Source organism: Neofelis nebulosa, chromosome 5, assembly GCF_028018385.1.
Source record: "Neofelis nebulosa isolate mNeoNeb1 chromosome 5, mNeoNeb1.pri, whole genome shotgun sequence".
Classification (NCBI taxonomy): domain Eukaryota; kingdom Metazoa; phylum Chordata; class Mammalia; order Carnivora; family Felidae; genus Neofelis; species Neofelis nebulosa.
In genome coordinates, this window is record NC_080786.1 from 8,121,262 (window position 1) to 8,139,334 (window position 18,073).

Sequence of the window (18,073 nt, forward strand, 5' to 3'; positions counted from 1 at the left end):
AGCCACCCAGGAGCCCCAGAAAACAACTTTTTTAATAATAAAGTAACCCTTTGGCTCAAGGAGTTACAAAATGGACAATGACAATTTAAAAAGTGGAAAGAAGGAAGTAATAAAAATAAGAACAAAACTAGCTGTGATGGCAAGTAAGGCACACTGCAGAGAGGACAGTAATAAAATGACAATGGAATTGCGACTGCCAGCCAGCCAAGAAAGCTGTTGAAAGAATGCTGAATCCAATCAGGCAGAAAAAAAGATACACTGAAGCCAGTCACGTGGAAAAGGAAATCAGGCATATTCCAGCTCGGAGTGCAGAAGTTCATTCCCTGAAATCAAGTGATGGAGAAAGATTGCAATTATTGGTTCCCCAGGAGAAACACTGGTTTCTTTCTTTCTTTTTTTTAAAATTTTTTAAAATGTTTATTTTTGAGAGAGAGAGAGAGAGACAGGGAGACAGAGTATGAGCAGGGGAGGGGCCAAGAGAGAGGGAGACACAGAATCCGAAGCAGCCTCCAGGATCTGAGCTGTCAGCACAGAGCCCAACGCGGGGCTCGAGCTCACGGACCACGAGATCATGACTTGAGTCGAAGTCAGATGCTTAACTGACTGAGCCACCCAGGCACCCCAAACTTGTTTCTAGATCTCAGTCCACCTGAAAGGTTTTGGCCAGGTCCGCCCATGCCCACCTGGTCCTGGGCACAGACAGGGCCCCATCCTAAGAAAGGGCTGAGTATGTGCCGATCTGTGGCGCAGGCAGAATTGGCCTAGAATAGTCCTCAGGACCCCAAACGGCTTTTATTTCCATGGATTTTAGCTACCGATATTCACTGTATTCAAATTTAAAAAATTTTTATTCACTTAAAAATAACAATAATAAATTCAATACATCATTCACAGACAATGCGAAATGATAACAAGGCAAATATCCATAGCTGTGGAAAACCATGAGTGAACTGTGCTTTATTTGTTTAATAAAATAGTATACAGCTTACTTGTAACTAAATCTATAGATGACGGGTAAGTCTCAGGGGAAAAAAAAAAAACTCTTGAATTGAATGGGAAAGGCAGGTTGGCAGAAGAGGAGCCATATACAATACCATTTACATAATTTTTCAAGTTAGAAAAGAAATTAATTGGTAGAAGCAAATCTCTGAATGCCGGGCTGAATTTGGACTTCCTTTAGCAGGCAGTGAGAGCTCACTGTTGAATGAATGAACCATCAAAAGATTTTGAGCAGGAAACCCACACTTCTGCTATAAGATCAGTCTGGCAGTTTCTTAACCTGAGGTCCACAGACAGAAGTCGGGGGGCTTGTGTCCTTGCCTGGGGGGAAATTTATCTTTGTTTTCAGGAAATGGGACGTTTCCTTCCATTAAGTGTAGTCAACAAAACACAGTGCTATTGGCAGGAACTGTGACCTTGGCCCTAACAGAAACCGCAGATATTTTCCTATCACATTATAGTTGCGGTAGATTTCTTTAAATACCCTTCTACTCATCACCCTTGGAAATTAGAGTAGGCTTTAGATCTGCTGCTGGATCTCATTACTTAGTAAATTGATTTAAAAAACACACATAGGGGCACCTGGCTGGCTCAGTAGGTTAAGCATCTGACTTTGGCTCCGGTCATGATCTCCTGGTTTGTGGGTTCGAGCCCCAGAGCAGGTTCTGTGCTGACAGCTCAGAGCCTGGAGCCTGCTTTGGATTCTGTGTCTCCCTCTCTGCCCCTTGCCTGCTCACGCTCTCTCTCTCTCTCTCTCTGTCTCAGAAATAAACATTAAAAAAAAATTTAAAACACACATATATATTACATCTCAAAATTGATTTTTAAAACATTTCAAAAGTGCATTTTAATATGAAGGTTTCCTTTGTAATTCTGTGTTTCATTTTATACGTTTAAAAAAATGATTCTGAGAATGTTCATAAGGTTCACTGGACTGGCAAAGGGGTCCAAGGCCCCAAGGAAAAAGAAAAGTGAAAAATAAGACGGCTAAGAGTGGGAAGAGGAGGGAAGATGTCTGAAGGCTGCAGCAGTCTGATCCAATGATAGCGGGGCTGGAATGAGGGTGTGAAGGACAGAGGGGAAGCTCAGCCCTACAACCGGATCTGACTCATTTCCTGCCCAGCCCCAGCCCCTAGCACAGTGCCTGGAATACAGAGGCCACCAAGTCTAATTTGTTAAATGAATGGAAAATGGAACTGGCGTGGGAAGCAGCAGTGAAGTGGGATATACTGGGCTGGTCCAGTAAGTGGGCTTATGAGGTTAGAAAGAAGGAAGGATCCTGGTCCCCGGGGGGCTCAGTCGGTTAATCGTCTGACTTTGACTCAGGTCGTGATCTCGCCATTTGTGAGTTTGAGCCCCGCGTCGGGCTCTGTGCTGACAGCTCAGAGCCTGGAGCCTGCTTCGGGTTCTGTGTGTGTGTGTCTCTCTCTGCCCCTCCCTCACTTGTAATCTCTCTCTCTCTCTCTCTCTCTCTCTCTCAAATAAATAAATATTTAAAAAAAAAAAAAGAAAGAAAGAAAGAAGGAAGGAAGGGAGGATCAAGGGGGATAGAAGCTGTTGCATCAAACCCGGCTGCATTCCAGTGGGGTCTGGCCCCGGGGGCAGGTCTAGAAGGATGGAAACGTGCAGGGAGCCCCTACTAAAGGGCAAGAATAGCCCAGAAGTGCGCAATGGTCTCACTTTTCAATTTCACTGATCTTGTTCCAGATTTGCCTTTTCTCCTTTCTAGATGGGACTCTTGAGCCATTGCCACAAAGCACATCTGTCAGTCTTCCTGAACGTCTCCACAGAAGCAGGTTGGGACAAAGCTTTTCCTGGCCCAGAACTTCTATTGCAAAGAATGGCTTGCCTATGTGACACCACCCAGGCAAGACGTGGATCCGGGGCCAGGATCGACATGCAAGAAAAGGCAACTGGATTTCAGAAGAGTTAATTTTATATGTCAACCTGACTGTATCATCCCATGCTCAGATATCTGGTTTAACAGAGAAAGGCAAACTCACTGTGCCTGTTTTGGAGGTAGGACTTGGTTTTCTCCGGTCTCCAGACTTGGACTCAAATTGAAACTCACAGCATCGGCTTTCCTGGTTCTCAGGCCTTTGACTCAGGCTAGAAATACACCATTGGCTCTCCTGGGTTTCCAGCTTGTCCAGTGTGGATCCTGGGACTTCTCAACCTCCATAACCACACAATTGATTGATTGATCTATCGATCTCTCTATCCCCTATTGATTCTGTTGCTGATTCCACAGCAGTAGAAATGATCTTTGTCCATGGCCTTTCACCTACGAAAGTGGTACAGATGTGACCAATGTCGTAAATTCAGAGAATACATGCTTCTCGTGCTTTATTAAATTTGCTAAATCAACAAAAGAACATCAGGGAAAACGAGGTAATGAATTTCAGTAGAACTTAAGTTTGGCTCAAATGGTGGAGGTGAGGACTGCTTTGGAGGGGGGCAGGAATTTGGGTTGTCGGGGACACATGGACACACACACACACACACACACACACACCTGCTTCACATCCTCCTCGTGCATTCTTCATGATCTCTGGCAACATGACTTCCACCCCGAGACTCCACTCTTAGATCTTTACCCTTGGTCGCCTCTAGTCTCCAAACTCCAGCCCTTCCCAGTGTGCTAATGATGTATATCCCTAGCCTTGAGCTTTCAAAAATAATGGAAACATAGATAGTATGATGCCACCCAGTGCCTTCATTTCACAGATCATAACATTGAAGAGCTTAGAAACCTAGAGATGTGTCCAGGGACGTGTATCTGCTGGTAATTTAGCAGAGTTGAGACTAGAAGCCAGATTTCCCCAATAGAACTCTAGCACTCTCTCGGATAACCTGGTTTTCCCTCTGGTCTATATCCTTGTTAGCTATCTGCTGTCTTCAATTAGATATGCTCTGTTCACCTCAGATACTACAATTCCTCAACATACAGCAGTCACCCGTAAAAACGTTGAGTCTTTTTTAAATTCAAAAAAAAAAATTTTAATATGAAATTTATTGTCAAATAACAGTGCTCATCCCAACAGGTGCCCTCCTCAATACCCCTCACCCACCCTCCCCTCCCTCCCACCCCCCATCAACCCTCAGTTTGTTCTCAGTTTTTAAGAGTCTCTTATGTTTTGGCTCCCTCCCTCTCTAACCTTTTTTTATACTACGTGGCAATGAGAAAGAATGAAATCTGGCCTTTCGTAGCAACGCGGATGGACCTGGAGGGTATTATGCTAAGTGAAATAAGTCAGGCAGAGAAAGACAGATACCATATGTTTCCACTCTTATGTGGATCCTGAGAAACTTAACACAAGACCACGGGGGAGGGGAAGGAAAAAACATTGAGTCTTAAATAGAAAGCTAGGGGCAAGTATTTGTCCCGTCGGAGAGTCACAGGGTTAATATCCTTAATTTGTAAAAGAGCGTCCTGTTCATTCAACACGTTTATTCAGTGCTCAGCAGGTGCAGTGTGCTAGACATTAAGAACACAATGGTGAGTAAGAATAGCACGGTTTCTCCATGCGTGGAGTTCACTGTCTAGTGGGCAGAAACAAATGAATCTGAAATCGCCATTGGGAAAGGCAGCCACGTGCAGCTTCTAGGCTCCTGCATCGGAGGGCGGCCCTGGGCCTGGAACATTCTCTTACAAAGTGATAAAGGGCCCTTATGACCTGTGCTGGGTATAGCTCTGGGCTCTGGAATATCTTTTCCCATCCCACGTTTCAACAGACGTAGTTCTTTGTTCTATTTAAGCGTGGTCAAAGGCCCTCGGGCCTGACTTCGGCTTTCTGGATTTCAGACCCCAAGGGGGAGGGCATGGGGTCCTCGGCCTGCAGTGCAAAGGGGGTGCGTGCGGACCATCTCCCCGTGTGGGCTGTGAGGTAAAGACCCGCTGGCCGTGCGTGGGAGACAAACACGGCTATTGAAGCCCATCTTCCTCTGTCTCTTCTCTACGTGAGTGAAGTGTCCTTCCACCCAGGGCCCGCGTGAGTCATGTCTTTCCTGGCAACCTCGACACCTGCAAACTAGGCAGTGGTTTGACATCCTGGGACTCCTGTCCCTGCTGTTAGGCCACAGGTGCCACTCCCCCGACAATTATCATAATGAAACACGAACTGGAGGAAAGGAATGCCTGCCGAGGACACATGTCATGGAGGGCCTGACCCATGCTGGATGTGTGACCCAGACTGGGGAGTGTCGGGGGCTATGAATGAAGTTCTGAGCCGAGAATGAAAGCCTACACAAGCACGAATTAAGGAAGGGTGGAAGAAGGGGCAGACACCACAGGCCAAGGAAATTACGTGCAAAGGCCCTGTGGCATATTTGAAAAACTGAAAGAAGGCTGCTATCCCCTCCGGGTATAAAGTGGGAAGAAGGATGTGGCTCAAAGAGATTGGAGAGGGAAGCAGGCACCAGACAGTGCAGGGCCTTCTAGGTCACATTAAGGATTGAAACCTGCATCGACTGAGGAATGGACAGCACAGGAGCGATTGTTAAGGAGGCGCTGACACAGCGAGATTTGTGTTTTGACGAGAGGAAGCCGGCGGTGGTGGGAAAAATGGATCTGAAGGGGAGAAAGTAGACACCGAGAACTAGGTGGGACCGTTGCCAGCATCCAGGAGAAAGAGAATGGTTGCTCAGGCCAGAGGTTCTCAACCAGGGACATGTTGCCCCCTCGGAAGACACCTGGCAATCTCTAGAAACATTTTCGATAGTCACACCGTGCGTGAGGATGTTACTGGCATTTAGCAGCTAAAGGTCAGGGTTGCTACTAAATAAACACCCTATAGTACACACGATTGTTCCTGCAACAAAGAACTACCTGGCCGGAAATATAAATCGTGCCTAGACTGAGAACCCCTGGCTCCGACTGTGGTGGCGGTGGAGACGGGGCGCACACTGCGGGGAGAATTAGGAGGGGAAAGTCAGCCGTGCTCGGTGACTGGTGGATGATGAGGGAAGAGGGAACGATTAGCAAAGGGAACCCTCCGCTTTCTGGCTTGCTCGCTTGAATGAGTGAGGCTACCATCCACTGAGACAAGACACGCAGGAGAAGTTGACGGTTTGCTGGGGGAGGATGAGGCGCTCGGCTGGAGCCCGACAAAACTGAGACGCCCCTGAGCCATCCGGAAGAAATCAGACAGGCCATTCCCTGGGTCCACGGCTCAAGAGGAAAAGCCTGAGCAGGACACGTGCATTTAAGAGGCTTCCGTGCGCCTTGGTGGGGCGATTGAGCGACTGACTTGATTTCACCTCAGGTCACCATCTCAAGGTTTGTGAGTTCGAGCCCAGCACTGGGCTCTGTGCTGAGAGTGAGGAGCCTGCTCGGGATTCTCTCTCTCCCTCTCTCTCTGCCCCTCCACTACTCTCCCGCGCGTGCTCTCTCTCTCAAGATAAATAAATAAGCTTTAAAAAAAGAGGCTTCTGTGAATAAAACGGGAGCCACAGGCATGGATGAGATTACCAAGAAAGGGGGTACAGGGTTTGGAAGAAAGAGGGCCCGGGGCAGAGTCTTGAGAAACTCTTGGGAGAGGAGCACAAACCAGCAAAAAGCATCTAGAGAGAATCTGGGGAGGCGGGAAGAAAACTAGGGGCATGTCACCTCCCAGAAACTTCAAGAAGTGTTTCCCCCACACCTTCTCCAACACAGAGCACCTACAGAGTTTTTTTTAAAGCTTTTCTAAACTGATAAGTCAAGAAAAATCTTGTTTAAAGATGTCAAGGTTTTTTTGTTTTTTGTTTTTGTTTTTTCTTTTTAGAGAGAGAGTGTGTGTGTAAGTGGGGGGGAGGGAGAAAGGCAGAGAGAGAGAGAGAGAGAGAGAGAGGGAGAGAGAGAGAGAGAGAGACTCCCAATCAGTCTCCACGCTCAGTGCAGAGCCCCACATGGGGCTCAATCCCACGACCCTGGGATCTTGGCCTCAGCTGAAATCGAGAGTCAGACGTTCAAGTGACTGAGCCACCCAGATGCCCCAAAGATGTCAAAATTTTAATTGGCAATTTGGGGGTAAGTAATGAGATTAAACACCTTTGCCATATTTACTGGCCATTTATACTTCTTTTGTGAATTGGCCAGTGTATGTCGTTTGTCCATTTTCCTTTTCTAGATACTCCTATTTTTCTAGATGGGTATGACCTCATTATATATTTTGATTTTTCACTCTTTGCTGTCACATTCTCATATATTGCTACACAATTTTTTTTTTTAACTGAGCTCACAACCGTGAGATCATGACTTGAGCCCAAATCAAGAGCCAGATGGTTAACTGACTGAGCCACCCCGGTGCCCCTCTTTTCTCTTTTAAGATGTCTTTTTCCACGCAGTTGTTTCACGTTTTTTGGGGGGGGGGTTGTTTTTTGGTTTGTGGTTTTTGCAAGATTGTTAACTTTGTCTTCTTGCTTTGGTTTCATGCTGGAGGACGCTGTTCCTTTCCAAGGATCATAAAAATGTTCTCTTCTATTTTCTTAGGATAGTAAATCCTTTTTTACATTTAAACCTTTAATCTGACTAAAATCTAGTTTTGTCTGTGATGAGTAATTGGGATTTTTTTTTCTCAATTCAGTTGAGAAATGTCATCTTTCAATCCCCTCTTTATGTTAAACTAAATCCCGTACGCCATTAATCTGATATCAGCCTATCTCTTAAATTTTTTTTTTAACATTTATTTATTTTTGAGACAGAGAGAGACAGAGCATGAACGGGGGAGGGTCAGAGAGAGGGAGACACAGAATCCGAAACAGGCTCCAGGCTCTGAGCGGTCAGCACAGAGCCTGACGCGGGGCTCGAACCCACGGACCGTGAGATCGTGACCTGAGCCGAAGTCGGCCGCTTAACCGACCGAGCCACCCAGGCGCCCCAATATCAGCCTATCTCTTTTGTTCTTTAGATCTCTTGATATATTCTTGTACCCAAACCACCTGCTTTAATTACTGTAGCTTTATGTTATGGTTTGATATCTGGTAGTGCACATCTGTATTACTTTATAATCAGGAAAACCCATAACGGTTTACATATGTATGAATGTGTATGCACCTGTGGAGGGTTGATAGGGAAGTGTGTGTGTGTGTGTGTGTGTGTGTGTGTGTGTGTTCTTACACATGGAAGGTTGGTGGAGAAGTGCCTCTGAATGACTAGGAGTAGTTCGGGACCTGCAAAGGAATTTGAGACAGTGCCAGGAGCAGAGTTTCCAGGGACATTTGGAAAATAAAGGAGACCATTGGGCCCTCAAAGGAGGTTGGTGCTCACATTTCCAAAGCCTCTAAATTGAGGGAAGCAAAGAGGAAAGCTGGCAACACGGACAGGTCTCTGTTATCTTTAGAACGAGCACCAACTGTATTTCAAAGCCCCTTAGGCCCAGGAACCTTCTCTCAGCTCCTGGGGAATCACTGAGGAATGACTGACTATCTTAAGGTCAGTCATTCACTCCATAGCCCGAAGTCACTGACCTCAGGTGTCAGTGCAGCATCAGCAGCTGTTTGTGGGTTTACGGCCCCCGGGTGCAGAGATCAGCTCTCAGTCGTGTGTCTTGTCTCTCATTGGCACAAAGCTTTCAAAGAAAGTAAGTCTTGTAATTCAACAAGCATTCACTGATTGTCTGACATCCTCCTCGAAGACCCTCTACAAATCTCCCAGAAGGGCCCATTTCAAACAACTCAGAGTGACGGATGCTCCTACACACACACACACACACACACACACACACACACACACACACAAATGCACACGCCTAGCTTGGAGCCCTTGTCTCTGGGCTCAGAGGTCTCAAATGAGGGCATTCTTCTCTAAAGGGCCCCATAATAGTGGGTTTGGCCCCATCTGCACAGGACAGGAAACCTAGTGGCACATAGGGTCTAGCTCTCCAGGAGAACAGGCAGACACAGCCCAGACCTTAGCTCTTCCTTCCAGGTAGTCTGGAGCCACTAGGAGGGGTGGTCAAACAGAAGCCCACTTAACCCTTTTGCTGGATCATTCCAAGAGTCCTTGAGGTCGCTGAGTAGAGCCAAAAGTCTGCCTGCTGCTGCATTAAAAACAGACTCCTGGGACATTTGAATCGCTGCATTTCTGTCCTGTTTGGCCTCTTCCAGGAAGAGCTTGCCCTGAATCATAACCTAATGATACCCATATAAAATGAGGTAGGAAAAACAGATAGATAAGAAAGGAAGAAATGAACTGCGGTGGGGTAGAGCATTGCTGAGTAACCTGTGAGGGGAATCCTTGGGCAGGGTCACCCTAGTTCTTCTAAAATACATGCCAGGAAACGTCTCTGTATTACTTTCCTCTCCTGGCCCAAGTGACTCAGGGACCGGGGTGCCTGCTGGCCTCACGCTCAACACTACGGGTGTTTACCGGCTTCCACTGCACGGAGAGATGGGGCACCGGGCTCACCTGTGCGCACCCGCGAGGCGCTTTCCGTGGCCCCACTCCCCCTCCACTTGGGCTTGGGGTGAGGGTGGAGGAAACCGAAAGAGAGGTGCAAGCGTTCTTGGCCTTGACGTTGACGGAAGAGGGAGTCGGGCAGTCGACACCCTCCTCACCTTCTCCAGGTAGCGCTGGCGGGGCGGGGACGGAGGGCACTGGAAGAAGTGTGTACGAAAGGTGCTGGGCCTTGACCCCGCCGAGGGGGCGGCGCCGGGCCGCGGCGGCCCCGCCCCCGGCCCGCGCAGCCCCGCCTCCCCCGCCTCCCCCGCCGCCGCAGAGCCTCCCGCGAGCTGGCGGCCGGCGGCCACTGCGGCAGCGCAGCTCGCCCTCCGCCGAGCGTCCGCGCGCAGGTGAGGACCGGGGACCCCGCGCCCCCGCCGCCGAGGGAGGCGCTGGAAGCTTCGTGGCGCTGGGCGCTGGGAGGGAAGGAGGCGAAATCGGATTCCGCAGAGGCAGGGAGGGAGGGACCGAAGGACGCGCGCCCCAACCTTCGGGCGGCGGGGAGGGGTCCGAGCCAAGCGGGGAGAGGTGGCCGCGTCTTCCCCGAGCGCATCTGTGGGCCCGGAGATGCGCCGGCGCGCAGAGAGCCTGGCTGCGCGGAGACGCAGTTCCAGAGCGGGGCCTCCCAGATCCTGGGGCGCCGGATCCGGGGGGCCCTGGATCCCCTTGCAGTTGGTTCTAGCCGGCAGCTAAAGATAAACCTCCCGGGGCTTCCAGGGGCGACTCCAAGTTCACGGGTCGCCGACCCCCACAGGAACCTGCCCTGCTGCTGTGAGTTGGAGAGCCCTGCCTCAGCCCTGTGAATGTTACCAGTAGGTGGAAGATTCGTTCTGCCCAGGGCGGTGTGCACAGGTGGAAAAATCTGCAGGAAGTGATTGACTTCTTCTCTGAAGATTTTCAGTTTAAAATTTGGGCAGACCCGTTCTTTTCCTCGCGTCTGGGGAGGGGACGCTAGAATTTCAGCCGAGCTTTGGGTCTGGGGCCGAAGATCTTAGGTGTATGTGTCCCCCGGAAGGTTTTGATTTGGAAGAAATGAAGTGGGTTGGAAAGCGGGTTTTGCTTTGATGGAAAAGTGATGGGCTTTTCTGCTGGGACCAGTGAGATTCCTTTGCTAAAGGTAATCATAGCCTTTCTGTCTGAAAAATAGGATTAAGAGGCAGCTGCGTGGCTTCCACATCACCCCCCTCCCGCCCCCCGGACAGATGTTCTTTAGTGGCGCCCCCAAATTGGGTTTGACACTGCACTTTTGGGGAACTGAAGTCAGGGTCCACGGACACACTGTCATTCTGTGTTCTCTCACCTACAGTTGGGAGGAAAGATGTTCACTGTGCTGACCCGCCAACCCTGTGAGCAAGCAGGTTAGTATCTCCGAACAGGCAGCAAGTGTGATATTGACAAGGCCCAATCCCCGCTTCAGCCCCCAGTGTTTTAACGCCTGTCCCCTGCCAATGACTTTAAGGTCTTTGGTTTGAGCCTCAGTTGCTCGCCAGGCTTTCACCACCAGGCATGCCTCAGGTGGAAGTAAGGCTTTCCATCAAAGTTACACAAAACGAGGACTAACGTAACGTGCATGTTTTGCTTAAATGGTGTTTCCGGGTTGCATAATCCACTAATTTGGCCCTTTGTGGTTTCCCTTACCAACCTGTGTGTGAAGGTTTGCCTGAGAGTATTGTTGATTTTGTGATGAGTTGCGAGGTACTCAGATCACTCCGCTACTTTCACCCAAGTGTTGCTGCTGGCACAGCACCTACGGCACCCGGCGCTCCCCACCCCACCCTAGGTCAGCGTTGTTACCCCTGACACCGGAGGCACATGTGCAGAACTCTCACACACCCGCTTCCAAGCTTGCCCTGCCTGCCTGCCTCTGGAGTATGTTTTGCGGTTGTTCGTGTAGAAGCCCAGAAGGGTCTGGCCTCTCTACTCTCAGGTAGACACCTTGTAATTACGGGGTTTGTTCACTCCTAATGACAGCACAGCTCTGGGCTGTATCCCCTAAATGAATGAGACCTGGTCTGGTCCATTTTGCTTTGTGATACGCTTTTCTGCTGGGGCAAAGGTCTGCTTAAGGGTAATCATAGCTTTTTACCTGAAAACTGCTGAGGCGAAGGACTGGGGAGTCCAGTGTGGTCAGCCACTGCTCACGTATCACCCCCCTCCCTGCCCTGGACAGATTATCCGTAGTTGTGTCCCGAGACTGGGCATTCTTGTCTTCCAAAACGATATGATTTTAGGATAGTAGAAGCAGTTTATACAAATCTTTTTCTGTAGAGGGAGATTGTACCTAAAGAGCTAATTTACTTTGATTTCCAGGTTTTCCCCCAAAATGCTTTGAAATTTTAACACATATGCTGTAATACCACACATCAGGCTAACTTGTTACACTGTTTAATTTAGCAAATTAAAGTTCTCCCGTGTCTTGTTAGGGGGCCGGAAAGTGCCTTAAACCTGTAAAGCTGACACTGACATGTGACATATTCTTTAAATGTCGATGCAGACTCATGTCCGCGGATAAACTGGTTTCTGGCTAGTTCATGTACTTTTATCTGGAATCACAGAAAAGTGATCTGGGACCCATTTAGAGGCTCTGAAGGTCAACTTCACAGTGGCTGGCCTCCCTCCAGTTGCTGTCACATACAATTCTGCAGTGAGTAACTTTAGGTATAAGTCGTTTTGCATGCACGGGGCTAGTTCCGTGGCATAAATTCCCAGCAGTGGGATGGCAAGTCAGATGGCACACACCTCTGGAACTTTGATAAACATTGACAAACCACTCTCCGTTGATGGTGTGCCGGTCTACACTCCCAGTGACAAGGTGGGAGAATTAGGTGTTGGGTGACCATCTTGAGTAACAGCAAGTGTCTGTACCTCAGGGAAATCAGAATGGGCGAAGAGAGTTGGCTGTTCTGAGCTACAGAGATGCACTACGTGACTGGCCTTGCCAGCTACTCAGTACTGTGATATAATCGGATATTGAGACCGAACCTAATTCTATACAGTTTTATACACATGCCCTTTTTTCTTTCCAGAAAAATGTCTCCTAGAAACAACGAAGAAGCAAAGCCTAGGTTATATGATCTACAAGTAAATGTTCTAGAATAGGAACACATGTGGCTATAGAACACTTGAAATGTAGCTAGTGAGACAGAGGAACTGAGTTTTTAATTTTATTTTAATTCGTCTACATTTATTTTTTTTTTAATGGTTATTTATTTTTGAGAGACAGAGAGAGACAGAGCACGGACAGGGGAGGGGCAGAGAGAGAGGGAGACACAGAATCCGAAGCAGCCGAAGCAGCTGTCAGCACAGAGCTCCACACGAGGCTCGAACCCAGGAACCGTGAGATCATGACATGAACCAAAGTTGGATGCTTAACCGACTGAGCCACCCAGGTGCCCCGATTAATTCATCTACGTTTAAATGCCCAATTGGTGATGTTTACAGCAGCACTTTCAACAATAGCCAGATTACAGAAAGAGCCCAAACGTCTATCAACACATGGATGGATAAAGAAGATGTGGTTTATATATACAATGGAATACTGCTTGGCAATGAGAAAGAATGAAATCTGGCCATTTGCAACAACATGGATGCAACTGGAGGGTGTTATGCTAAGTGAAATAAGTCAGTCAGAGAACGACAGATACCATATATTTTCACTCATGGGGAACTTGAGAAACTTAAGACCACAGGGGATGGGAAAGGGTAAAAATAGTTACACACAGAGAGGGAGGGAGGCAAACCATAAGAGACTCTTAAATACAGAGAACAAACTGAGGGTTGATGGGGGGTCAGGGAGAGGGGAAAATGGGGGTTGGGCATTGAGGAGGGCACTTGTTGGGATGAGCACTGGGTGTTGTATGTAGCGATGAATCATGGGACTCTACCCCCAAAACCAAGAGCACACTGTATACACTGTATGTTAGCTAACTTGACAATGTGAAAAAAAATAAAAATTAAATAAATAAATAAATAAATAGAATGCCCAATTGATAAGAGACATATTGGGATTATCTGAATCCAGTGATCCTTCTGTGATGCTAGTGTTTATCATATTTCAGCCAATTGGGTATCACCATTTACATTTATGTCATAGTTTTACCAAGACTATTATTTAGTGAATATTTTTTTAATTTAATATTTTTTTTAATTTACATCCAAATTAGTTAGCATATAGTGCAACAGTGATTTCAGGAGTGGATTCCTTAATGTCCCTGACCCATTTAGCCCATCCCCCCTCCCACAACCCCTCCAGTAGCCCTCTGTTTGTTCTCCATATTGAAGAGTCTCCTCTGTTTTGTCCCCCTCCCTGTTTTTATATTATTTTTGCTTCCCTTCCCTTATGTTCATCTATTTTGTCTCTTAAAGTCCTCATATATGTGAAGTCATATGATATTTGTCTTTCTCTGACTAATTTCGCTTAGCATAATACCCTCCAGTTCCATCCACGTAGTTGCAAATGGCAAGATTTCATTCTGATCGCTGAGTAATACTCCACTGTATATATATATGCCACATCTTCTTTATCCTTTCATCCATCGATGGACATTTGGGCTCTTTCCATACTTTGGCTGTTGTCGATAGTGCTGCTATAAACATGGGGGTGCATGTGCCCCTTTGAAACAGCACACCTGGATCCCTTGGATAAATGCCTAGTAGTGCAATTGCTGGGTCGTAGGGTAGTTCTTTTTTTAATTTTTTGAGGAACCTCCATACTGTTTTCCAGAGTGGCTGCACCAGCTTGCATCCCCAAGTCAATATTTTAATTGAATGCCTTTTTATGTTTAAAAAATTTAAGTATAATTTATATACAGTGAAATGGATAGATCTTAAATTGTGCCCCTAAATTGGGTACCCTTGTCTTCCAAAAGGGGATGTTTTTAGGATGGGACAATTTCTTTTTTTAATTTTTGTCATGTTTATTTATTTATTTTGAGAGAGAGAAAGAACACAAGCAGGGGAGAGGGAGAGAGAGAGGGGGGGGGAAGAGAGAGAGAGAGAGAGAGAGAGAGAGGGAGAATCCCAAGCAGACTCCACATTGTCAGCACAGAGTCTGACACAGGGTTCGAACCCATGAACCGTGAGATCGTGACCTGAGCCAAAATCAAGAATCAAACCAATTGAGACTCCCAGGCACCCCAGGATGGGGCAATTTATTGAAAAAAAAAATTTTTTAAGGGAAATTATACCTAAGGAGTGGTTTACTTTATTTATTTGTTTGTTTGTTTGTTTATTTTCTGCCCTGGGGAATTCTGTCAGTCTTTTATTTTTCTTAAACCTTTTTTTTTAAATTTCCCCCCAGAAGGGTTTACTTACTTATTTATTTATTTATTTATTTATTTATTTATTTATTTATTTAATATAACTTATTGTCAAATTGGCTGACATACAGTGTGTAAAGTGTGGAGCTGGTTACTTTAATTTTCACATTTTCCTCAAAGGACTTTGAAAGTTTTGATGAATTTTGACAAAAGCACGCACCCATATACTCCACAATTTTGTGAAGATATGGGGCATTTCTATTACCCCAGACAGTGCCCCTGTGTTCCTTCCCGGGGAACCCCTGCCCCAGCCCTCTAGACTGTCACTGTTCTCATCTTAGTCACCTGCCTGTTTTAGAACTTCACGTGAATGGAATCATTTTGGTACAGAACAGTATTTGTTTCTTTCTTTAAAAAAAAAAAAAATCTGTTGCTCCTGCGTTTATGAAATTTCCATTAGCCCATACTGGTTTCTTACGACCCAAGTAAATATCTGCTCAACATGATCTAGTTAAGTGGGGCGCCTGGTTGGCTCAGTTGGTTAAGCATCCAATTTCAGCTCAGGTCATGATCTCATGGTTTGTGGGTTCGAGCCCCGCGTCAGGCTCTGTGCTGGAGCTGGCTTTGGATTCTGTGTCTCCCCCATCTCTCTGCCCCTGCCCAGCTCACGATCTGCCTCAAAAATAAATAAAGCATGAAAAACATTTTTTAAGTGATCTAGTTAAGCAATATTAGTTAATCATTAGTCCATTATGGTAATCATGTACCTTTATACAATACAGATATAATTATCTTTATTCAGAGGCTATGTATTTAGATGAAGATGATTCATATGCTTCTTTTTGTTTTGTTTTGTTTTGTTTTGCTTTTAAATGAGTATAGTTTCCATGTTGTGATTAAACTACGAGTACCAGAGATGACATGACCCCTTTGGGAGTGAACACGTGGGTCTAGTGATTCTTTGTTTGTGAATGTAGGGGAGACCCTATACCTTCACTGCAGACACAGGAAAAATGGCTGAGGTTGACGTCTTACTGGAAACTCAAATATTTCAGAAATTCATACATGTTACTGTTTCCTTGACAGTATGTCACTGAGTACTGAGCCTGATAATCACTGACTATATCTGAAGCGTAGTATTCATTTCTCTTTGCCTGATGTTATTTTTAAATGAAATATTATACCGCTGGCATTAATAGAAAACCCATATTTTTTCATCTACGTTGAAGTAAATGTTATTTGTAAAGCATCTCAGGGCTGACCGATAATATGCATAACACGTTTCGGGAGATACCAGGAAACTAAACCACACACCCCTTCTCTGCGAATGCCGTTTTAGTTCCCTCTCTGGAGAAAAGATAAATGGGCTTTGGAGCCCAATCACTCCTCTGCCTTAAAAAGTCTTGGCCTTACTAAAGCCAGAGGAAGTGCTGTAGGCATGCAGTCGTGCACCCAGTCCTTGGATTCTACAAAGAAGGCCAGTGCCTTGTTCCTACTTTCCCCTCATGTGTCTTCTGGGTCTTTCCATTTTAGGCCTCAAGGCCCTCTCCCGAACCCCAGCCATCATCGCCTTGGTGGTCTTGATTTTGAGTGTTGTGGTGCTTGTGACCATCACACTCATCCAGTTTCACCAGAAAGAGGTCCTCCTTCCAGGACTGAAGGTAAGTGTGAAGGGATTGGCACTGAAGGGATGGGCTATGACGTCAGGTATTCTAAGGCCATGAGTTAGAAGAAAACCCTTTACCCCATCTCCAGTGGGGGAAGACCCAAGGAAGAACCCAAGGATCCTTGACATAAGACCCAGGGGAGAAGCTCTGGACATACTGGCTTTGTGCTGTTTGACACTACAGATTGATAATGGTGACCCTTCTCCAAGGACCGTGTGGCCTTGCTTTGACTCCTGACTGTTGGAGCCCAAGCTAGACCTTGTAGTCAAGGATTCCAGAAGGCTGCCAGAGATCTAGCAGCTTGTACATTTCCCAAGACCACACAACCCTGACCACGAGTGAAGACAGGGACACCCAGCCTCCTCTTCTGGCCTGATCTGGTAAACAAGACATCAATGACTTGAAAAGGTCCCCTTGAGCTGTATTTGTGCAACCTCTCTTGAGTCTAAAAGTGTGCCATGATCCCTCTGACTCTTCCCCTTGAAAAATTACTCAGGACCCATGCTCAGTTTCAGAGGCTACTCTTAGCCCTTTTGATAAGTGCCCAAATGACCTCTCAAATGATGTCTGACAGTCTGAGAACCATATACATCACCCCAGCCTTGGATGTAAGGGTGATGGGAGGTGATCCTGTGCAAGACTGTCAGACGAAGGGGAAAAGAGTCCTTCAGTCATTTTGGGTAGAGGTTGGCAAAATTTTTCTGTAAAGAGCTAAGTACTACATATTTAGACTTTAAAGGTCATTATAGTCCCTGTCATGTATCTTTTTTTGTTTGTTTCTTTCCTATGACTCTTTAAAAATGTACAAACCCTTCTTAGCTATAGGGCCATAGCTGTCAAGAAAACCAACTGTTATTTGAATCTCATTTAGCCTTTACCCTTGATCTCAAGAATCCTGTCTACATCTTCCTGCTCTTAGTGACTATTCAAAGGCTGTATTTGAAATAGAAGGTTTTTTTTTTAATTTTACAAGATAAAAAAGAAAGTAATATTGCCTCGGCTGTGTGGGTGAGTTAGACCCACCATTCTGAGGCTGCTCTTCTGAAGGATCAAAGTAAAACTCCATTAGATGATGGCATTTGGTTCTTTTATAAGACATTTTACTTAAGAATCTCAGCCCCCCCCCCCCCCACACTCCAGGGGTGCCTGGGTGGCTCAGTCGGTTAAGCAACCGACTCTTGATTTCAGCTCAGGTCATGATCTCACGGTTCATGAGATCAAGCCCCGAGTTGGGCTCTGCGCTGACAGCATGAAGCCTGCTTGGGATTCTCTCTGCTTCTCCCGTGCTCATTCTCTCTCTCTCTCTCTCAAAATAAATAAACTTAAAAAGATCTCAGGCCCCCATGAATAACATGAAGAAAAAAAAAAAAAACAAAAAAACCTTATGCAACTGTCCAGTGACGAGAGAAAACCAAATTATCTGGTTGTCTAAAGACAATAGCCAAGGCCAAGAGAAGCCATTTTCCCAACTTCCGGGCACTGTCTTCTTCTCTAAACTGCATAACATCAGGATTGCAACCAGGAGAATCACCATCTCCTTATGCTTTGTAAACTTTTCAGCTTGGTGAGCACTTTTCCCTGAATTATCTCATGTAACCCTTGTGGCAGCGATAGCAGGGGGACAAAGCAAGCATTGTCACCCCCACTTTGCAAGTGAGGAACCATGGGTTTGGCCAGTGGATGGCAGGACAGGAACTGAAACCTTGTCCCTCCTGTTCCCAAGGCCA

The 18,073-nt window shown here is 46.4% G+C and overlaps 1 protein-coding gene across 6 annotated transcripts in view; it reads left to right on the forward strand.

The window, feature by feature from the left end:
* The first annotated feature begins 9,673 nt into the window (after positions 1-9,673).
* ENTPD3 (ectonucleoside triphosphate diphosphohydrolase 3) overlaps positions 9,674-18,073 on the forward strand; it is a 38,971-nt gene continuing 30,571 nt past the window's right edge. Inside the window, exons 1-4 of one of the 6 annotated variants that reach the window (XM_058729492.1) lie at positions 9,695-9,771; positions 10,728-10,779; positions 11,149-11,348; positions 16,213-16,340. In XM_058729492.1, the coding sequence (XP_058585475.1) occupies positions 11,234-11,348; positions 16,213-16,340 (243 nt within the window). In that variant the 5' untranslated portion in view covers positions 9,695-9,771; positions 10,728-10,779; positions 11,149-11,233. Of the gene's footprint in view, positions 9,772-10,217; positions 10,234-10,727; positions 10,780-11,075; positions 11,349-12,447; positions 12,811-16,212; positions 16,341-18,073 lie in introns of those variants that run through there. The other 5 variants (XM_058729490.1, XM_058729494.1, XM_058729493.1 and 2 more) reach the window with 5 other exon arrangements.